At 37.8% G+C, this 18,192-nt stretch overlaps 1 protein-coding gene across 11 annotated transcripts in view; it reads right to left on the reverse strand.

Annotated features, from left to right (window-relative positions):
* Positions 1–18,192, reverse strand: part of APC (APC regulator of WNT signaling pathway) — a 138,970-nt gene that overhangs the window by 41,297 nt on the left and 79,481 nt on the right. For all 11 annotated transcript variants that reach the window (XM_082650437.1, XM_082650445.1, XM_082650442.1 and 8 more), the window contains one exon: positions 15,989–16,072. In XM_082650437.1, the coding sequence (XP_082506563.1) occupies positions 15,989–16,072 (84 nt within the window). The remainder of the gene's footprint in view (positions 1–15,988; positions 16,073–18,192) is intronic.

The raw sequence follows: 18,192 nt of genomic DNA on the forward strand, positions 1-18,192 counted from the left end.
AGTGGTTGAGAGTCTGCCTGCCGATGCAGGGGACATGGGTTCGTGCTCCGGTCCGGGAAGATCCCACATGCCGCGGAGCAGCTAGGCCCGTGAGCCATGGCCGCTGAGCCTGCGTGTCCGGAGCCTGTGCTCCGCAACGGGAGAGGCCACAACAGTGAGAGGCCCACGTACCGCAAAACAAAACAAAACAAAACCCACTAAATCCACTAAGATTTGACACTAACATAATTGAAGACGTCAATATAAGAGTACTGAGTATCTGCCATGTTGGTTACTTTCACTAGATGCTGGGGAATACAGCGTTGGCAAAACCAGACACTGCTCAACACACTCTTCAAGCTTCAGTCTAGTCAGGGATGCTATCAAATAATGAGAGAAATGACAATAGAGTTAAAACTTTGACAAGTACTCTGAGGAAGGGTACAGGGTGCTGTAAGGATATACACCAGAGGGATGCCATACGTTGTGGGGACTTGGGGGGAAGAGCTCCCTTAGGAAGCGTTGTCTGAACTGACATCTAAATACAACAGGAGTTCTAGGAAATGGGATGGGGATAGAAGGTGAAGGTTTTAGGTAAACAGAAGACCATATGCAAAGAAACTGGGCTGGGAGGAAACATGGCTTGCTCTAGAACATCAAAGAACTATAGTGTGAAGAGTAGAACAGAAAGATGGTAAAAACAAAAACAAAAACAAAAAACTTACTGATTTTACTGAATTTAGTGTGATTCTCAGATGGCACTCTTGCCCTCACATAACTAATACCAGTAATACTAACAGGAAAAGGTGCGTGTATTTTGAGTTTTTAAAGTCAAATTTAAAATGGTCTAAGTAGGTAGGAAAGAGAAGAGACAAGTTTGGAGACTATGTATTAAAGTAGGTATTAGATAATGGTACTTTACACCTAGGGAAGCAGTGATGCAGATAAAGGCAGTGGAGACAGAGGTAAATCTGAAAGACTACATGATAGATTGGATATGGCGAGTGGAGGAAGAGGTCTGGTGTCAAGAATTACTCCTGTGTTCCTTAGCTCACACGACTGAATAATGATGGTACCATTCACAGAGATAGGTAATACTAAAGGAGAATGAGGGTATTTTGGAGGATGTGGGGCTCATAAGGAGGACTTAGGAGGAGAAGATCATTAATTATGCTTTGGATATGTTGGATTTAAAGTGCCTTTAAGACAACTAAGTAGAGATGCAGAGCAGGTACACAGATTTAGGAGTCTGGAGCTCAGGGCTAGAAAAATGAATTTGAGAGCCAAAAGCATACAGCTGGTGAGTAAAGCCCTAAGTATAAATAAGATGGTCTCAGGGAGAGAGAAAAAATAAAGAGAAAAGAGAAATTTGTCTTAAGGAATGCGTATGAACCAAAAAAGATGCCAAGAGTGTAATATTTCAAGCAACAGTGTTCAGTAATATGGAAAGTATCAAGATGAAAACTGAAAATGTCAATTTAATTGGCAATATGGAAGTTATCAATGATCCATTTCAGTGAAACTATGAGAATAGAGACTAGACTGGTGTGTGTGAATGGTGGGGAGGAAATACAGACTTGGAGTCTAGAAACACCTTTGGAGTGAAGATTAGGAAAAGACAATGAGGACGGGAAGGGGACAGATGAAGAACAGTTGCAGGGAGAGGTGGAATTGAGGAAGGTTCATTTTCTATTTTTAAAGATAAGACTCGAGCATGTTTAAATTCCAATGAAAAGATGCTACAGAAGAGAAAGAAGATAAACATGTGAGAGAAACGAGGTAAGAGTACAAAGTTCCTGAGAAGGCAGGAACTGAAAATCCAAAGCACAGGAAGGAAGGCAGAATGCTTCCTGGTAGGAAGGAGAGAGAGCTCTGATGATAGCTACTGTTTTCTCTGTGAAGGAGGAGATGAAATTATTAGAAGGACGAAGATTAGCAGACATCAGAAATAGTCATTTCCAGTAGAGAGAGAAGGGCGAATCCAGAGAAACACAGTAGGCCTGCAGGACTGCCAGGCCCAACTGATGATGGTGATAATGATGAAAATAATGAAGTTAAAAAAAAAATCTAATGTCTGTTATGCACTGATCACTTGGCATCTATTGATTTATTTAATCCTTACATCAACTCTGTGAAGCACGTACTATTATTATCCCCATTTTACAGATGAAGAAACTGAGGAGGCACAGATGATAAGTACCTGGCTTTAGGTCACATACCTAGTAAATGGCAGAGCCAGAGCTGGGATCACAACCCAAGCAATCTGACTCTAGAGCACAAAGTAATATTTAACACTTACTATCTTTAATTTTCTTTACTTATTTACTTCCCTTTATTCTTTCACTGATCCTAGGCTACAGGCCTGTCTGTGTTCTTTGATCACTATCTAAAACTACTGCTAACACTGAGAACAAAGAGATTGTTTCTGATTCCTTTGAAAGAATAATCCTATCTAGTTTCCTTATTCCCATAGTTGCTGGACACCTTCCCCAGTTTTCTATCCTAGGACTAAAAAAATTAAAAAAACAAACAAAACAATTTTGTTGAGGTATTTACATATCTCAAAATTGGCCCACTTTAAGTGTACGGCTCAATGATTTTTAATAAACTTACCAAGCATCACAACACTCCAGTTTTAGAACACTTTCATCACTCTAAAAAGATCTCTTGTGTTCTAAAAGAACCCTTTATAGTTAATCCCAATTCCCACCCACAGCCTCAGGTAAATATAAATCTACTTTGTCTTCATGAATTTGTCTTTTCTGTACGTTAATTATAAGCGGAATATGTGGACTTATGTGTCTAGCTACTTTTATTTAGTAAAATGTTTTTGAGGTTCATCTCTGTTAGAGTATGTGTCATCAATTTGTTCCTTTTTATTGCCAAACAGTATTCCATTGTAAGGGTATACCATATTTTGTTTATTAATTCACCAATTGATACACATTTGCATTTTTCTACTTTGGGGCTATTGTGAATAATACTGCCATGAACATTCAAGTGAAAGTCTCTGTGTGGACATGTTTCCATTTCTGTTAGATAGATACCTAGAAGTGGAATTGCTGTGTCATACGATAATGGTACGTTTAATACTTCAGGTGACTGCCACACTTTTCAGGTGGCCAAACCATTTTAGATTCTCAGCAGCAATGTATGACGGCTTCTATTTATCATAACTCTGCCAAAGCTTACTGTTTCCTTTATGATTACAGCCACCCTAATGAGAGTGAAGTGGTATCTCATTGTGGTTTTAACTTGCATTTCCCTAGTGACTAATGATGTTGAGCATATTTTCATGTGTTTACTAGCCATTCCTATATATTTTTCTGGTGAAACGTGTATTCAAATCTTTTGCTCATTTGTAAGTGTGGTTGTCTCCTTATTAATGGGTTGTAAGAGTACTCTGCATGGGATTTTAATAAATATTTCTCACTGGCTATTTTCTAGAGATTGTTAAACCATGCCATAATTTACCTCACAGTTTGCACCCTTCTGAGCACCCCCCACGCCCAAATGTACGAGTTTGCCAGTAAACAACCTGTCTGAAATGATACATAAGAAAGTGGCAGCACTGGTTGCCTCACATATCCTTTTGGAACGTTTGAGATTTGAATCATGTGTAATAATTACATCATCTATGTTCCACATCTAGACCCTAAACCAGAGTTGTCAGCAGGTAGGGCAAAGACAGTGTTATAAGATGCTTCAGGGGCTTCCCTGGTGGCGCAGTGGTAGAGAGTCCACCTGCTGATGCAGGGGACGCGGGTTCGTGCCCTGGTCCGGGAGGATCCCACATGCCGCGGAGCGGCTAGGCCCGTGAGCCATGGCCGCTGAGCCTGCGTGTCCGAAGCCTGTGCTCCGCAACGGGAGACGCCACAACAGTGAGAGGCCCCCGTACCGAAAAAAAAATAAAATAAAATAAGATGCTTCACGGTAGAGAAATTATTTAGCAGACATCTTTTCTTGTCTTGTCTTCACTGTATGTGACCTAATTTATGAGTATCTGATTCCCAGTTTTCTCTATTTTCAAGCTTCTCTCTCTGATCTATATTAGAAAAATGATAATAATGGAATAAAGAAACATGAAACAGCAAAATTAGAGTTTTCTTTCTCGAATAAGACATAGCACCTTCTTTTAGTTTTCATTCACTGAATAAATGTAAACCTTTTAGACTATGAATGATATGACCATTATTATAACAAAAAGAAACAAGAATTAGATTAGGTCACAGTGGTAAACAGTCAGACCCAAATCCAATGATCTAAATAAAAATCTAAATACAAAAACCACAAACAAGCCCCCAACCTGCAATAACCTTATAATTGTGCTGGAAAATGAGAATTGTTATTAACAAATGACAATTTTTTTAAGGAATTTTCAGAGGCCAGAAAGTTGGTAAAATTTGGAAATATACAGACAGGGAATATGTTACACCAAGCAAATGATGACAGAAAGAAGGCCAGTGCGGTAATACTAATAGCAAACAAAATAAAATTCAAGGTGAAGAGCATTAAATGGAATTAAGGAGGGCTATTACATACACATAAAGGAGTCAATCAAATAGAAAAAATGTGAATATTGATTTAGAAATAGAAAAAAAACCCTGCTGATGCAGCCAAATAGCAATAATCAGAATATAAGAAAGATGTGGGGGGCTTCCCTGGTGGCACAGTGGTTGAGAGTCCGCCTGCCAATGCAGGGGACACGGGTTCGTGCCCCGGTCCGGGAAGATCCCACATGCCACGGAGCGGCTGGGCCCGTGAGCCATGGCCGCTGAGCCTGCGCGTCCAGAGCCTGTGCTCCACAACGGGAGAGGCCACAGCAGTGAGAGGCCCGCGTACTGAAAAAAAAAAAAAAACAAACAAAAAGATGGTGGGAATAAAAACTAACTATAACTAAATAAGCTAGAAAGAAGCAAAAGCTCAAAGCATAAAATATCAAAAAAGAAATTACAGGGCTTCTCTGGTGGCACAGTGGTAAAGAATCCGCCTGTCAACACAGGGGACAGGGGTTCGAGTCCTGATCCGGGAAGATCTCACATGCCACGGAACTAAGCCCACAAGCCACAACTACTGAGCCTGTGCTCTAGAGCTTGCGAGCCACAACTACTGAAGCCCATGCACCTAGACCCCGTGCTCCACAACAAGAGAAGCCACTGCAATGAGAAGCTGATGCACCACAACAAAGAGTAGCCCCTGCTCGCTGCAGCTAGAGAAAGCCCGTGTGCAGCAACAAAGACCCAATGCAGCCAAAAATGAATAAATAAATAAATTTAAAAAAAACACAGTGCTGCTCAATAAAAACAAAAGCTGTCTCTTTAAAAACAATTTAAAAAAATTGAGTGTAGTTAAGTTTGATCAAGGAAAAAAAAAACACAGCTGCACAAGCCTCTTAGATAGCCTCAACCACCAGAGGGCAGACAGCAGAAGCAAGAAGAACTACAATTCTGCAGCCTGTGGAACAAAAACCACATCCACAGAAAGACAGACAAGATGAAAAGGCAGAGGGGCTATGTACCAGATGAAGGAACAAGATAAAACACCAGAAAAACAACTAAATGAAGTGGAGATAGGCAACCTTCCAGAAAAAGAATTCAGAATGATGATAGTGAAGATGATCCAGGACCTCGGAAAAAGAATGGAGGCAAAGGTCGAGAAGATGCAAGAAATGTTTAATGAAGACCTAGAAGAATTAAAGAACAAACAAACAGAGATGAACAATACAATAATTGAAATGAAAAATACACTAGAAGGAATCAATAGCAGAATAACTGAGGCAGAAAAGCAGACAAGTGACCTGGAAGACAGAATGGTGGAATTCACTGCTGCAGAACGCAATAAAGAAAAAAGAATGAAAAGAAATGAAGACAGCCTAAGAGACCTCTGGGACAACACTAAACATAACAACATTAGCATTGTAGGGGTCCCAGAAGAAGAGAGAGAGAAAGGACCTGAAAAAATATTTGAAGAGATCATAGTCGAAAACTTCCCTAACATGGGAAAGGAAATAGCCACCCAAGTCCAGGAAGTGCAGAGAGTCCCATATAGGATAAACCCAAGGAGAAACACGCTGAGACACATAGTAATCAAATTGGCAAAAATTAAAGACCAAGAAAAATTATTGAAAGCAGCAAGGGAACAACAACAAATAACATACAAGGGAACTCCCATAAGGTTAACAGCTGACTTCTCAGCAGAAAGTCTACAAGCCAGAAGGGAGTGGCATGATATACTTAAAGTGATGAAAGGAAAGAACCTAAAACCAAGGTTACTCTACCCAGCAAGGATCTCATTCAGACTCGATGGAGAAATTAAAAGCTTTACAGGCAAGCAAAAGCTAAGAATTCAGCACCACCAAACCAGCTCTACAACAAATGCTAAAGGAACTTCTCTAAGTGGGAAACACAAGAGAAGAAAAGGACCTACAAAAACAAACCCAAAACAATTAAGAAAATGGTCACAGGAACATACATATTGATAACTACCTTAAACATGAATGGATTAAATGCTCCAACCAAAGACAGGCTCGCTGAATGGATACAAAAACAAAACCCATATATATGCTGTCTACAAGGGACCCACTTCAGACCTAGGACACATACTGATGGCAAGTGAGGGGCTGGAAAAAGATATTCCATGCAAATGGAAATCAAAAGAAAGCTGGAGTAGCTATACTCATATCAGATAAAATAGACTTTAAAATAAAGAATGTTACAAGAGACAAGGAAGTACACTACATAATGATCAAGGGATCAATCCAAGAAGAAGAAGATATAACAATTATGAATATATATGCACCCAACATAGGAGCACCTCAATACATAAGGCAACTGCTAACAGCTATAAAAGAGGAAATCGACAGTAACACAATAATAGTGGGGGACTTTTAACACCTCACCTACAATGACGAACAGATCATCCAAACAGAAAATTAATAAGGAAACATGAGCTTTAACTGACACAACAGACCAGATAGATTTAATTGATATTTATAGGACATTCAATCCAAAAACAGCAGATTACACTTTCTTCCCAAGTGCACACGGAACATTCTTGGGTCACAAATTAAGCCTTAGTAAATTTAAGAAAATTAAAATCATATCAAGCATCTTTTCTGACCACAGTGCTATGAGATTAGTAATCAATTACAGGGAAAAAAACGTAAAATAACAAATACATGGAGGCTAAACAATACGTTACTAAATAACCAAGAGATCAATGAAGAAATTAAAGAGGAAATCAAAAAATACATAGAGACAAATGACAATGAAAACACGATGATCCAAAACCTATGGGATGCAGCAAAAGCAGTTCTAAGAGGGAAGTTTATAGCTATACAAGCCTACCTCAAGAAACAAGAAAAATCTGATATATACAATCTAACCTTACACCTAAAGGAACTAGAGAAAGAAGAACAAACAAAACCCAAAGTTAGCAGAAGGAAAGAAATCAAAAAGAGCAGAGCAGAAATAAATGAAATAGAAACAAAGAAAACAATAGCAAAGATCAATAAAACTAAAAGCTGGTTCTTTGAGAAGATAAACAAAATTGATAAACCATTAGCCAGACTCATCAAGAAAAAGAGGGAGAGGACTCAAATCAATAAAATTAGAAATGAAAAAGGAGAAGTTACAACAGACACCACAGAAATACAAAGCATCCTAAGAGACTACTGCAGACAACTCTATGCCAATAAAATGGACAACCTGGAAGAAATGGACAAATTCTTAGAAAGGTATAACCTTCCAAGACTGAACCAGAAAGAAGTAGAAAATATGAACAGACCAATCACAAGTAATGAAATTGAAACTGTGACTAGAAAGCTTCCAAAAAACAAAAGTCTAATACCAGATGGCTTCACAGGTGAATTCTATCAAACATTTAGAGAATAGCTAACACCCATCCTTCTCAAACTCTTCCAAAAGATTGCAGAGGAAGGAACACTCCCAAACTCATTCTATGAGGCCACCATCACCCTGATACCAAAACCAGACAAAGATACTACAAAAAAAGAAAATTACAGACTAATATCACTGATGAATATAGATGCAAAAATCCTCAACAAAATACTAGCAAACAGAATCCAGCAACACATTAAAAAGATCGTATACCATGATCAAGTGGATCAAAGGGATTTATCCCAGGGATGCAAGGATTCTTCAATATATGCAAATCAATCAATGTGATACACCATGTTAACAAATTAAAAAATAAAAACCATATGATCATCTCAATAGATGCAGAAAAAGCTTTTGACAAAATTCAACACCCATTTATGATAAAAACTCTCCAGAAAGTTGGCATAGAGGGAACCTACCTCAACATAATAAAGGCCATATAAGACAAACGCACAGCCAACATTGTTCTCAATGGTGAAAAACTGAAAGCATTTCCTCTAAGATCAGGAACAAGACAAGGATGTCCACTCTCACCACTATTATTCAACATAGTTTTAGAAGTCCTAGCCACGGCAATCAGAGAAGAAAAATAAAAGGAATACAAATTGGAAAAGAAGAATTAAAGCTGTCACTGTTTGCAGATGACATGATACTATACATAGAGAATCTTAAAGATGCTACCAGAAAACCACTAGAGCTAATCAATGAATTTGGTAAAGCTGCAGGATACAAAATTAATGCACAGAAATCTCCTGCATTCCTATACACTAATGATGAAAAATCTGAAAGTGAAATTAAGATAACACTCCCATTTACCACTGCAAGAAAAAGAATAAAATACCTAGGAATAAACCTACCTAGAGAGACAAAAGACCTGTATGCAGAAAACTATAAGACACTGATGAAAGAAATTAAAGATGATACCAACAGATGGAGAGATATACCATGTTCTTGGATTAGAAGAATCAATATTGTGAGAATGACTATACTACCCAAAGCAATCTACAGATTCAATGCAATCCCTATCAAATTACAGATGGCAATTTTTACAAAATGAAAACAAAAAAATCTTAAAATTTTTATGAAGACACAAAAGACCCCGAATAGCCAAAGCAGTCTTGAGGGAAAAAAATGGAGCTGGAGGAATCAGACTCCCTGACTTCAGACTATACTACAAAGCTACAGTAGTCAAGACAATATGGTACTGGCACAAAAACAGAAATATAGATCAATGGAACAAGATAGAAAATGCAGAGATAAACCCATGCACCTATGGTACATTAATCTATGGCAAAGGAGGCAAGGATATACAATGGAGAAAAGACAGTCTCTTCAATAAGTGGTGCTGGGAAAACCGGATAGCTACATGTAAAAGAATAAAATTAGAACGCTCCCTAACACCATACACAAAAATAAACTCAAAATGGATTAGAGACCTAAATGTAAGACCGGACACTATAAAACTCTTAGAGGAAAACATAGGAAGAACACTCTTTGACATAAATCACAGCAAGATCTTTTTTGATCCACCTCCTAGAGTAATAGAAATAAAAATAAAAATAAACAAATGGGACCTAATGAAACTTAAAACCTTTTGCACAGCAAAGGAAACCATAAACAAGACAAAAAGACAACCCTCAGAGTGGGAGAAAATATTTGCAAACAAATCAATGGACAAAGGATTAATCTCCAAAATATATAAACAGCTCATGCAGCTCAATATTAAAAAAAACAAACAACCCAATCCAAAAATGGGCAGAAGACCTAAATAGACATTTCTCCAAAGAAGACATACAGATGGCCAAGAAGTACATGAAATGCTGCTCAACATCACTAATTATTAAAGAAATGCAAATCAAAACTACAATGAGGGCTTCCCTGGTGGCGCAGTGGTTGAGAGTCCACCTGCCTATGCATGGGACATGGGTTCGTGCCCTGGTCCAGGAAGATCCCACATGCCGCAGAGCGGATGGGCCTGTGAACCATGGCTGCTGAGCCTGTGCGTCCGGAGCCTGTGCTCCGCGGCGAGAGAGGCCACAACAGTGAGAGGCCCGCGTACCGCAAAAAGAAACAAAAAACAAAAAAAAAACTACAGGGCTTCCCTGGTGGCGCAGTGGTTGAGAGTCCGCCTGCTGATGCAGGGGACACAGGTTCATGCCCCGGTCCGGGAAGATCCCACATGCCGCAGAGCGGCTAGGCCCGTGAGCCATGGCCACTGGGCCTGCGCGTCCGGAGCCTGTGCTCCACAACGGGAGAGGCCACAACAGTGAGAGGCCCGTGAACCGCAAAAAAAAAAAAAAAAAAAATCTACAGTGAGGTATCACCTCACACCAGTTAGAATGGGCATCATCAGAAAGTCTATGAACAAGTGCTGGAGAGGGTGTGGAGAAAAGGGAACCCTCTTGCACTGGTGGTGGGAATGTAAATTGATACAGCCACTATAGAGAACAACATGGAGGTTCCTTAAAAAACTAAAAAGAGAATTACCATATGACCCAGCAATCCCACTACTGCCCATATACCCAGAGAAAACCATAATTCAGAAAGACACATGCACCCCAATGTTCACTGCAGCACTATTTACAATAGCCAGGTCATGGAAGCAACCTAAATGCCCATCGACAGACGAATGGATAAAGAAGATGTGGTACATATATACAATGGAGTATTACTCAGCAATAAAAAGGAACGAAATTGGGTCATTTGTAGAGACATGGATGGATCTAGAGACTGTTATACAGAGTGAAGTCAGTCAGAAAGAAAAAAACAAATATCATATATTATTAACGCATATATGTGGAACCTAGAAAAACTGTACAGATGAACCGGTTTGCAGGGCAGAAATAGAGACAGAGAGGTAGAGAACAAACATATGGACACCAAGGGGGGAAAGCGGCGGGGGGTGGCGGTGGTGGTGTGATGAATTGGGCGATTGGGATTGACATGTATACACTGATGTGTATAAATTGATGACTAATAAGAACCTGCTATATTAAAAAAAAAAACACCACCACCAAAACACAGATAAACTACACTGGAAAGCCAAAAGGGGTCACAATAACCAGAACGCCACATAGAGTAATGCCAATGACACTGAAAAAGAAGCAAAGAGATACTGGTTTTTGGTTTTTTTTTTAAAGTCCTTAAGACTCAACATTGCAAAAAGGACACTTATTCTTTATATTACAAATATTTAGTTTATATTGACTTAGGACAGCCAGGCTAAACTACTTTTAGCAATATGACTATTACACTGTACTTAAACTGCCTATTTAGCAAATACATGTTTCTACATATTTCAAATTTAGATGTACTGAATCCAAAGATATTTAAAAAGACAAGCATGGACGAATATAGTCTTAAAAAGGACTCTACACTTTCAAAACCTGTACTTTTAACATTAGAAACAGTTGTCTTCCCTGTGTATAAATGGGCCTGCACTGTTTTTGGCTCAAAACAGAACTGTTCATTATCTGATCAAATTTTCCACAGGTGGAAAATATGTGCTGGCCATGACAGGACATGACAAATTTGTTTTGTATACAAAAGTTTTCTCTCATTATAAAAACTAGACGTCGTTAGTATAAAAAAGTTACAAAACAACTGGCCAAACCAGAAAAACTAGGAGGTATTAAGAATGGTTATCTGCCTTTTCATATTATTTCTGATACACTATGTTTGTGTATATCTTTTAAAAAATGGGATCAAAGTGTACATGCTACTTTGTATATCATAAACATTTAAAAATATCAATAAATGCTTCATTGTATTTTTAGGAATTATATTTAGAAAACAGCACTATGCTGATGTTTCACTCTTTGCAGTCTCTTCCTTTTTCATGATCTGGAATGTGAGTCTGAATCTGGCTACACGTTAGAAACTTTCCATTGATGTGTCTCAAATCTGTCCCCAAACACTGAGCCAATTTTTCCTAGCAACAATTCTGTTGTTTATTGTTCAATGTGGATTTTTATTCAGCTTTTCTTTTGCTCCTGTTGCACAGAGACAGGTCTTCCTGCAGTTGACTAAAGAAGCAAATAATTTCCTGAAAATTTATTTTCTCTGAGCCTCCCACATGCTTCTCCGAGACTTATTCAGCAATAGTTCACTTAAGACCCATGTAGGTTTTCTTATTATTTACCTATAAACAAGGTGAGAAGTGCCCAAATTCGCTGGCTATAAACAGACAGGTGAGGGGGTGGTCTTTTACACCCCCATCCTTCTATATGGTGATCAAAACCAAATTTCAGCTGCAGAGCTGACAAATATGCACAAGCCTCAGTAACATTCAGTTTCTAGCATGTATAAATATACAGTATCTGTGTTCCACTGAGATAGTACCTTCCCCTTACTTCCATTGCTTGGTCTTCTTGTTACTCACTGATAGTATATTAAACATGACTTTTCCTAGGATATACTGCTACCAACGGTTCTGCTTTCTCTAAGCTCCTCTTAAATTCTTTACTAATCACCATTATCAAGGTATGATTATTAAGCCAATCCAGATTATAGAGGAAGATAAGTATAAATATCTTCTAAATGATGGCCTTGGCTCTTTTATGTTTTATTTTTATCATAGTTACACACAGTTGAAATAATCATTAGTTCTAAAGCCTTGTGACAATGAACAGTGGTCTTTCACACTTGCTTGCTCTGTCCCATTTCCTGCTATCTTAAGGCAAACAGTTTCATCTCCTTCAGAGGATTTTTTTTTTTTTTTTTGAATTCACTTCTCTATCTCTAAATAACCTGCTTGTGTTGCTAGGTTCTGCTTTTCTTAGTTTAATGCCTCATTTATTGATTTCCTATTATGTAAGATGAGGACTGATTTCTCTTTTATCAATACTCCACCCTTAACACACCACACTCATACTGTTCCTCTATTTGTCCAATTTACATTTTATAGTTAGATAAGTTGTTCCCTATTTGCATTATTTTGACTATTAAATTATAGTCATGAGTGACAGGTGGTATACTATGATTCTTTCCTTTACAACTTCTCGTTGTCCACGGAGTATCTTTTTTTTGTTTTGTTTATTTGGTGTTCTGTGTACTTATGACACCCTCACAGTTTCTCTCCTACTGTGTAAATTTCTTTTCCTTTCAATAAATTCAAAAACATTAAGTAGTCTACTGATTTCATCTTCTTAGACTCATCTCTCCCAGAATCTTCTCAGCTGTACCAACAGGGACTTGTTACTTTCTCTATCATTAGTCTCAGAATCTCCCTTCATCTTCATTCTGGGGAGTCTTTCATGTCTTTCTCTTGTATTGTATTCTTTATGTCTTGGATCCCAAATCTTCATTTTTCTTGCTTTACCTTCTCATTTTAACTATATCCACTAATAGCTTCCAGAAAACAGTATAGAGAAATACATATTTTTGATACTCTGACTATCTGAAAATGCATTCTACTCTCAAATTTAATAGGCAGTTGGCTAGAGATAAATTTACAGGCTCGTGTGGTATAATAAAAAATATATATATATGGTCTTTGTCCCTTTGTTCTTTGCACAGAGCTTCAAAAACCCTTGGAATTTCTTGAGTTCGCCATGCAGATGAGGTGACCCATGGGGGATCCCTAGATAGCTTCAGGATGGGTGCTGGTCACCTGAAAGGCCAACCATGTGACTAGACGGTTGAACTAGTCAAGACTGACCTCCAGGGATGGGAAGGGTGCTGGAAACTGAGTTCAATCATGTAGCCACTTGTTTAATCAAGCATGCCTACATAATGAAACCCCAATAAAAACTCTGGACACTGAAGCTCAATGCAGCTTCCTGCTTGGTGAACACAAAGATGTCCTGGGAGAGTGATGTGTCCAGATTCCATGAGAGATCACGGAAGCTCTACATCCTCCACCCTCACCTTCTCTAGGTCCTGCCTTACGTGTCTCACTCGGCTGTTCCTGATCTGCATCCTTTATAATAAAACTGTAAGCATAAGTGTAGAACTTTTACTGAGTTCTGAGTCACTGAAGTGAATTATCAAACCTAAGGCTGTTGTAGGACACCCCAAATTTGCAGAAGTATGGGAGGCTTGGCATCTGAAGTGGGCGTAGTCTTGTGAAGGGCTCTGCCCTTAACCTGTAAGGTCTAGGCTCCCTCCAAGTAGTTAATGTCAGAACTGAACTGTAGTGCAATACACCCACTTGGGTAGAATTTATAACAAGCTGGGCAGAGTGCAGATGGTTTGGGACACCTGAAACTTGCCTGGTACCTGAAGTGAGGGCAGTCTTGTGAATGACTTTACCCTTAAATGTAGGGTCTACGCTAAGTCTGGGTAGTGTCAGAACTGATTTGAACTGTAGGACAACTAGTGGTGTCAGAGAACTGGTTTGGGAACATAGCTGAAAATAATCTTACAGAAGTTTTAAGAAATTGCTACTCTACTTCCCAGATTCCAGTGTGCTGTTTATATACCTAAAGACATTTGTATTCCTGTTTCTTTGTGTGAAATTTGTTTTCTTCTCCTTCTCTACAAGGTTTTAAGATTTTCTCTTTATTCTCAGTGAGATGAAATTTCATCATGATGTACCTAGTGTGGGATTTTCATCTGTGGCACTGGATACTGGAGAGACCATTTTATCTGGAAAACTATGCCCTTCAGTTCTGGGGAATTTTAATTTATTTTTAGGATTTCCTTCCTCTAGTTTGTCCATTCTCTTTCTGGAACCTCCTTTTTATTTGGATACTGAACCCTCCTAGAATGATTCTCTGACTTTCTTATCTTTTCTATTTTCCATTGCATTATTCCTTTGTGCTATTTTCTGAGAAATTTATCTTTTAACCTTTCTGTTGAGTTTTTCATTTCTACTATTACAATTTTAATTCCCAAGAACTCTTTTTTAAATTCTCTGAATGTTCCTTTTGTATACCATCATTTTCTCACTTTATGGATAAATTATCTTTTATCTTGAGAATATTAATGTTAGTTCTACTTTTCTTAAGTTTTTTTCTTCTTGTATAGTCTTTATTTCCATTAAATCTTTTTTATTAGAAACCTTCTTAAAATCTCTGGTGGTCTTTAGCTGTCTAGCCATATTTAGGAATGGACTGCCTATGAAGCTCTATGTCTAAAGGATGGAGTCTGTCAGCTGTAGCCATCCAGTAGGGTGGTCTAGCTGGGATGTTTTATTGAGGAATCCTCCAGTGTCAGTACCTTTAGGTCTCTCTTCCTGGGTTAGTCACATTTCTTAGAGAAGTTGCTTCTAGAAACTTGCCTGTATTATAAAGCTGGATGCCAATGAGGGTTCCAGCATTCAGTAAGGAAATTTTCACTTATTTCAGTTTTTAGTATGATACCTCCCTCCCAACTTCAACTATACTAGGATTACCCTTATCCAAAGACCCTTTGTTTTACCTTTTCCAGAATAATCTCTCAGCTTTTGCTGAGACTGGAAAGTAGCAGTCACTTAACCATGCAGAGTTGAAGAGAGGTTCTGGAGGCTCCACCGGCTTCTTAAACTTTCAGTCATCCTCTTGCTTTTAACCTCTTTCTTAATCCCCACATCCAGAGGTAGCATATCCAGGTGTAACCAATTCTGGAAACTTGTAGGACTCCACAGTGTAAAATGGGTTGCTTCCTGACTTCCTACTGCTGACTCAGGGGTCAACTCTCTACCATAAGCTAGAAGAGTAATTTGTTTACCTGCTTTCTAGCTCCCCAAATTTTATTGATGTCACCTCCCCTGGTATTTGTGATTTTTCATTTTATCCTTTTACTGCCATTTTAATGGAGTTTGTAGAGTAAGCATAGATATATGTGTATGATCAATTCTTACTATGGATTACATACAAAGAGACAGCTTATTTACAAATTGTTAGTAGCCAAATTAAGTTAGTTATCTGATTATACGAAAACAGATAACTGAAGTAAGGTATCTGTATTTATGGCTCTATAAATTTTAACTGCCTTAAAGTTATGAAGAAACCAAAGTAGTAAAGGTTTTTGAAATCTATTTAATTTAGTGAAAAAACTTATAAACTTATTAAGTGTCTCAATTCTTCAGAGCACCTATTTCAATGATGCCACGTTAATTATACCTATTTCCTCTTCTTAGAATAACTACCTATATTTATGTCTGCAAACAAAAGAGACAATTTACTAACCTCTGCTTCTGTTGCTTGGGACTGTAAAAGCTGTCGTATACGAAGTATGTCCTTCTCTATTTGTTGAATTCTGGTTATTCTTCGCTAAAATAAAATAAGTAACCAAATTAGATCTATTTTTATTAAAAACATTAGTTTAAATAACCGTACTATGGTTACCACTTAACAGCTTAGGGTTATACCAAATCACTCTTATATAAGAATTAGATATGTATATATATTCATACACTGATGACATATTAGGATCAGTTCAATTTTTTTAATAAATCTAACTTTATACAACAGATCTCTAGATCTACTTAGGAAAACTATAAAAATACAAGTCATATATCAAATTGTATGATGCATATAGTGTGAAATTGGTATTTAAAAGCTAGTCTCAAAAACTACTTCAACAAAGAGAAAATTACATCTGAATTTAATCTTCTATATTAATCCAGATGTCAGTACAGTGTAATGGATTTATACAAAGCATGGTATACCTGTAAAGGGAAAGAGCAGCTGATTTGTTTTAAAAACATCAGGCTTTAAACAGTAAGAATAATCTTCCCCAAAATTATTCTTATTACAAGTCAGTGGTACCTTTCAGATTTAGCTTTCCCAAATACCTACTGCAGCTAAACATTTTTATTCCCAACACTAAGATCAAAATGATGGTTAAGAGCTACTGCTCTGCCCATATCCTGAGACCTTCAAGTGAACACAAAGTAGTAACTATAGATCAAACAATGTGGAACTGAAAAAATGTGGGAAAAGTGTTTTCAAGTATATGTTTTAAAAACAAGTACTGCCGGGGGCTTCCCTGGTGGCACAGTGGTTGAGAGTCCGCCTGCCAATGCAGGGGACACAGGTTCGTGCCCCGGTCTGGGAAGATCCCGCATGCCGCGGAGCAGCTAGGCCCGTGAGCCATGGCCACTGAGCCTGCGCGTCCGGAGCCTGTGCTCCGCAACGCGGGAGGCCACAACAGTGAGAGGCCCACGTACCGCAAAAAAAAAAAAGAGTAATTGTTTCAATGGGGAAAAAAGTGTTAGAAGCTAGATGGAGTCATTTCCAAACTTTTATGATTATGCACCCATCAATAAAAGATTTCTGAGCATGTATACCTCAATAGATAAATAATAAAAGTACTGTAACAAATAGCTTTAAGTATATATAGTTATAAAACTTACATACAAAACTTACCCTTTGAGCATATCTAATTTTGCTGAAATACAATGTCTTTACGATTTTATTGCCATAGTAAAAATGCTTACGGTTGCTATTTTCCAATGTTATGATAAACAAACACAGAAAAGCTCAAAAAAGTTGCACTCACCAAAAAAGAATCCTTCCTCCCTCCCTCCCTCCCTTCTTTCCTTCCTTTGTAACACTACAACTGTGCTGATCCTATATCATAATTCTGAAAATAGTGAACCTAAGGTAAATAGTATTCTTTAATTAAGAAATTTTACCACATCCAATTTTCATCATGAAAACATGCTGAAGAAGAAATACCTGTGCTTTTGGTAGCTTTCTAAAGAGACTGCAAAGATGAGTGATCACCTCTACATCAGATGGTAAATACTTCCTGGCATTACATAAGCAATGAAACTACATACAATTAGTGGCTTTGTAATATTTTATTGTTCTCCTCTCTCTATGTAACTAGCTCCCCTTCACCAATAAAGTCCTAAGTCAAAATTTTTAATACTCAGAGGATGAAAAAGGAAATCATATCTAACACTCCTCTCCACAGAACTACATTTCTGTATTGCTATTAGGTCACTAAATCCTGAAGTCAAATCTGCCCCTTGATGATTTCTGACACAACAACCTTTGTGCTTCTGTTACTCAACAGGAAAATGGACAAAGCCAGTAGAATTTCTTTCCATTCTCTATATGACAATCTTGAATATTTATGAAATATGTTTAACGAAAAATGCTTACTTGTTCTGGCATATGGAGATGGTATTACTTTTGCAAAACTGATTTAAAAAAATAATATAGTAACATAGTTCAATATGAATTCAGGACAACTCTCAACAAATTAGGAATAGAAGGTAAATTCCTTAACTTGATAAATGGTATCAAAAACCTTGAGTAAACAACATACTTAATGGTGAAATTTCAGAAGGATTCCTTTTAGAGCCAAGAGAAGATGAAGAAGACAAATTATCACTGCTTTTTATTCAAAGATGTATTAGAGTTCTTATTTAATAGAAAGA

Source organism: Grampus griseus (genome assembly GCF_964374135.1).
Source record: "Grampus griseus genome assembly, chromosome: 3".
In the NCBI taxonomy this organism is placed as follows: Eukaryota; Metazoa; Chordata; class Mammalia; order Artiodactyla; family Delphinidae; genus Grampus; species Grampus griseus.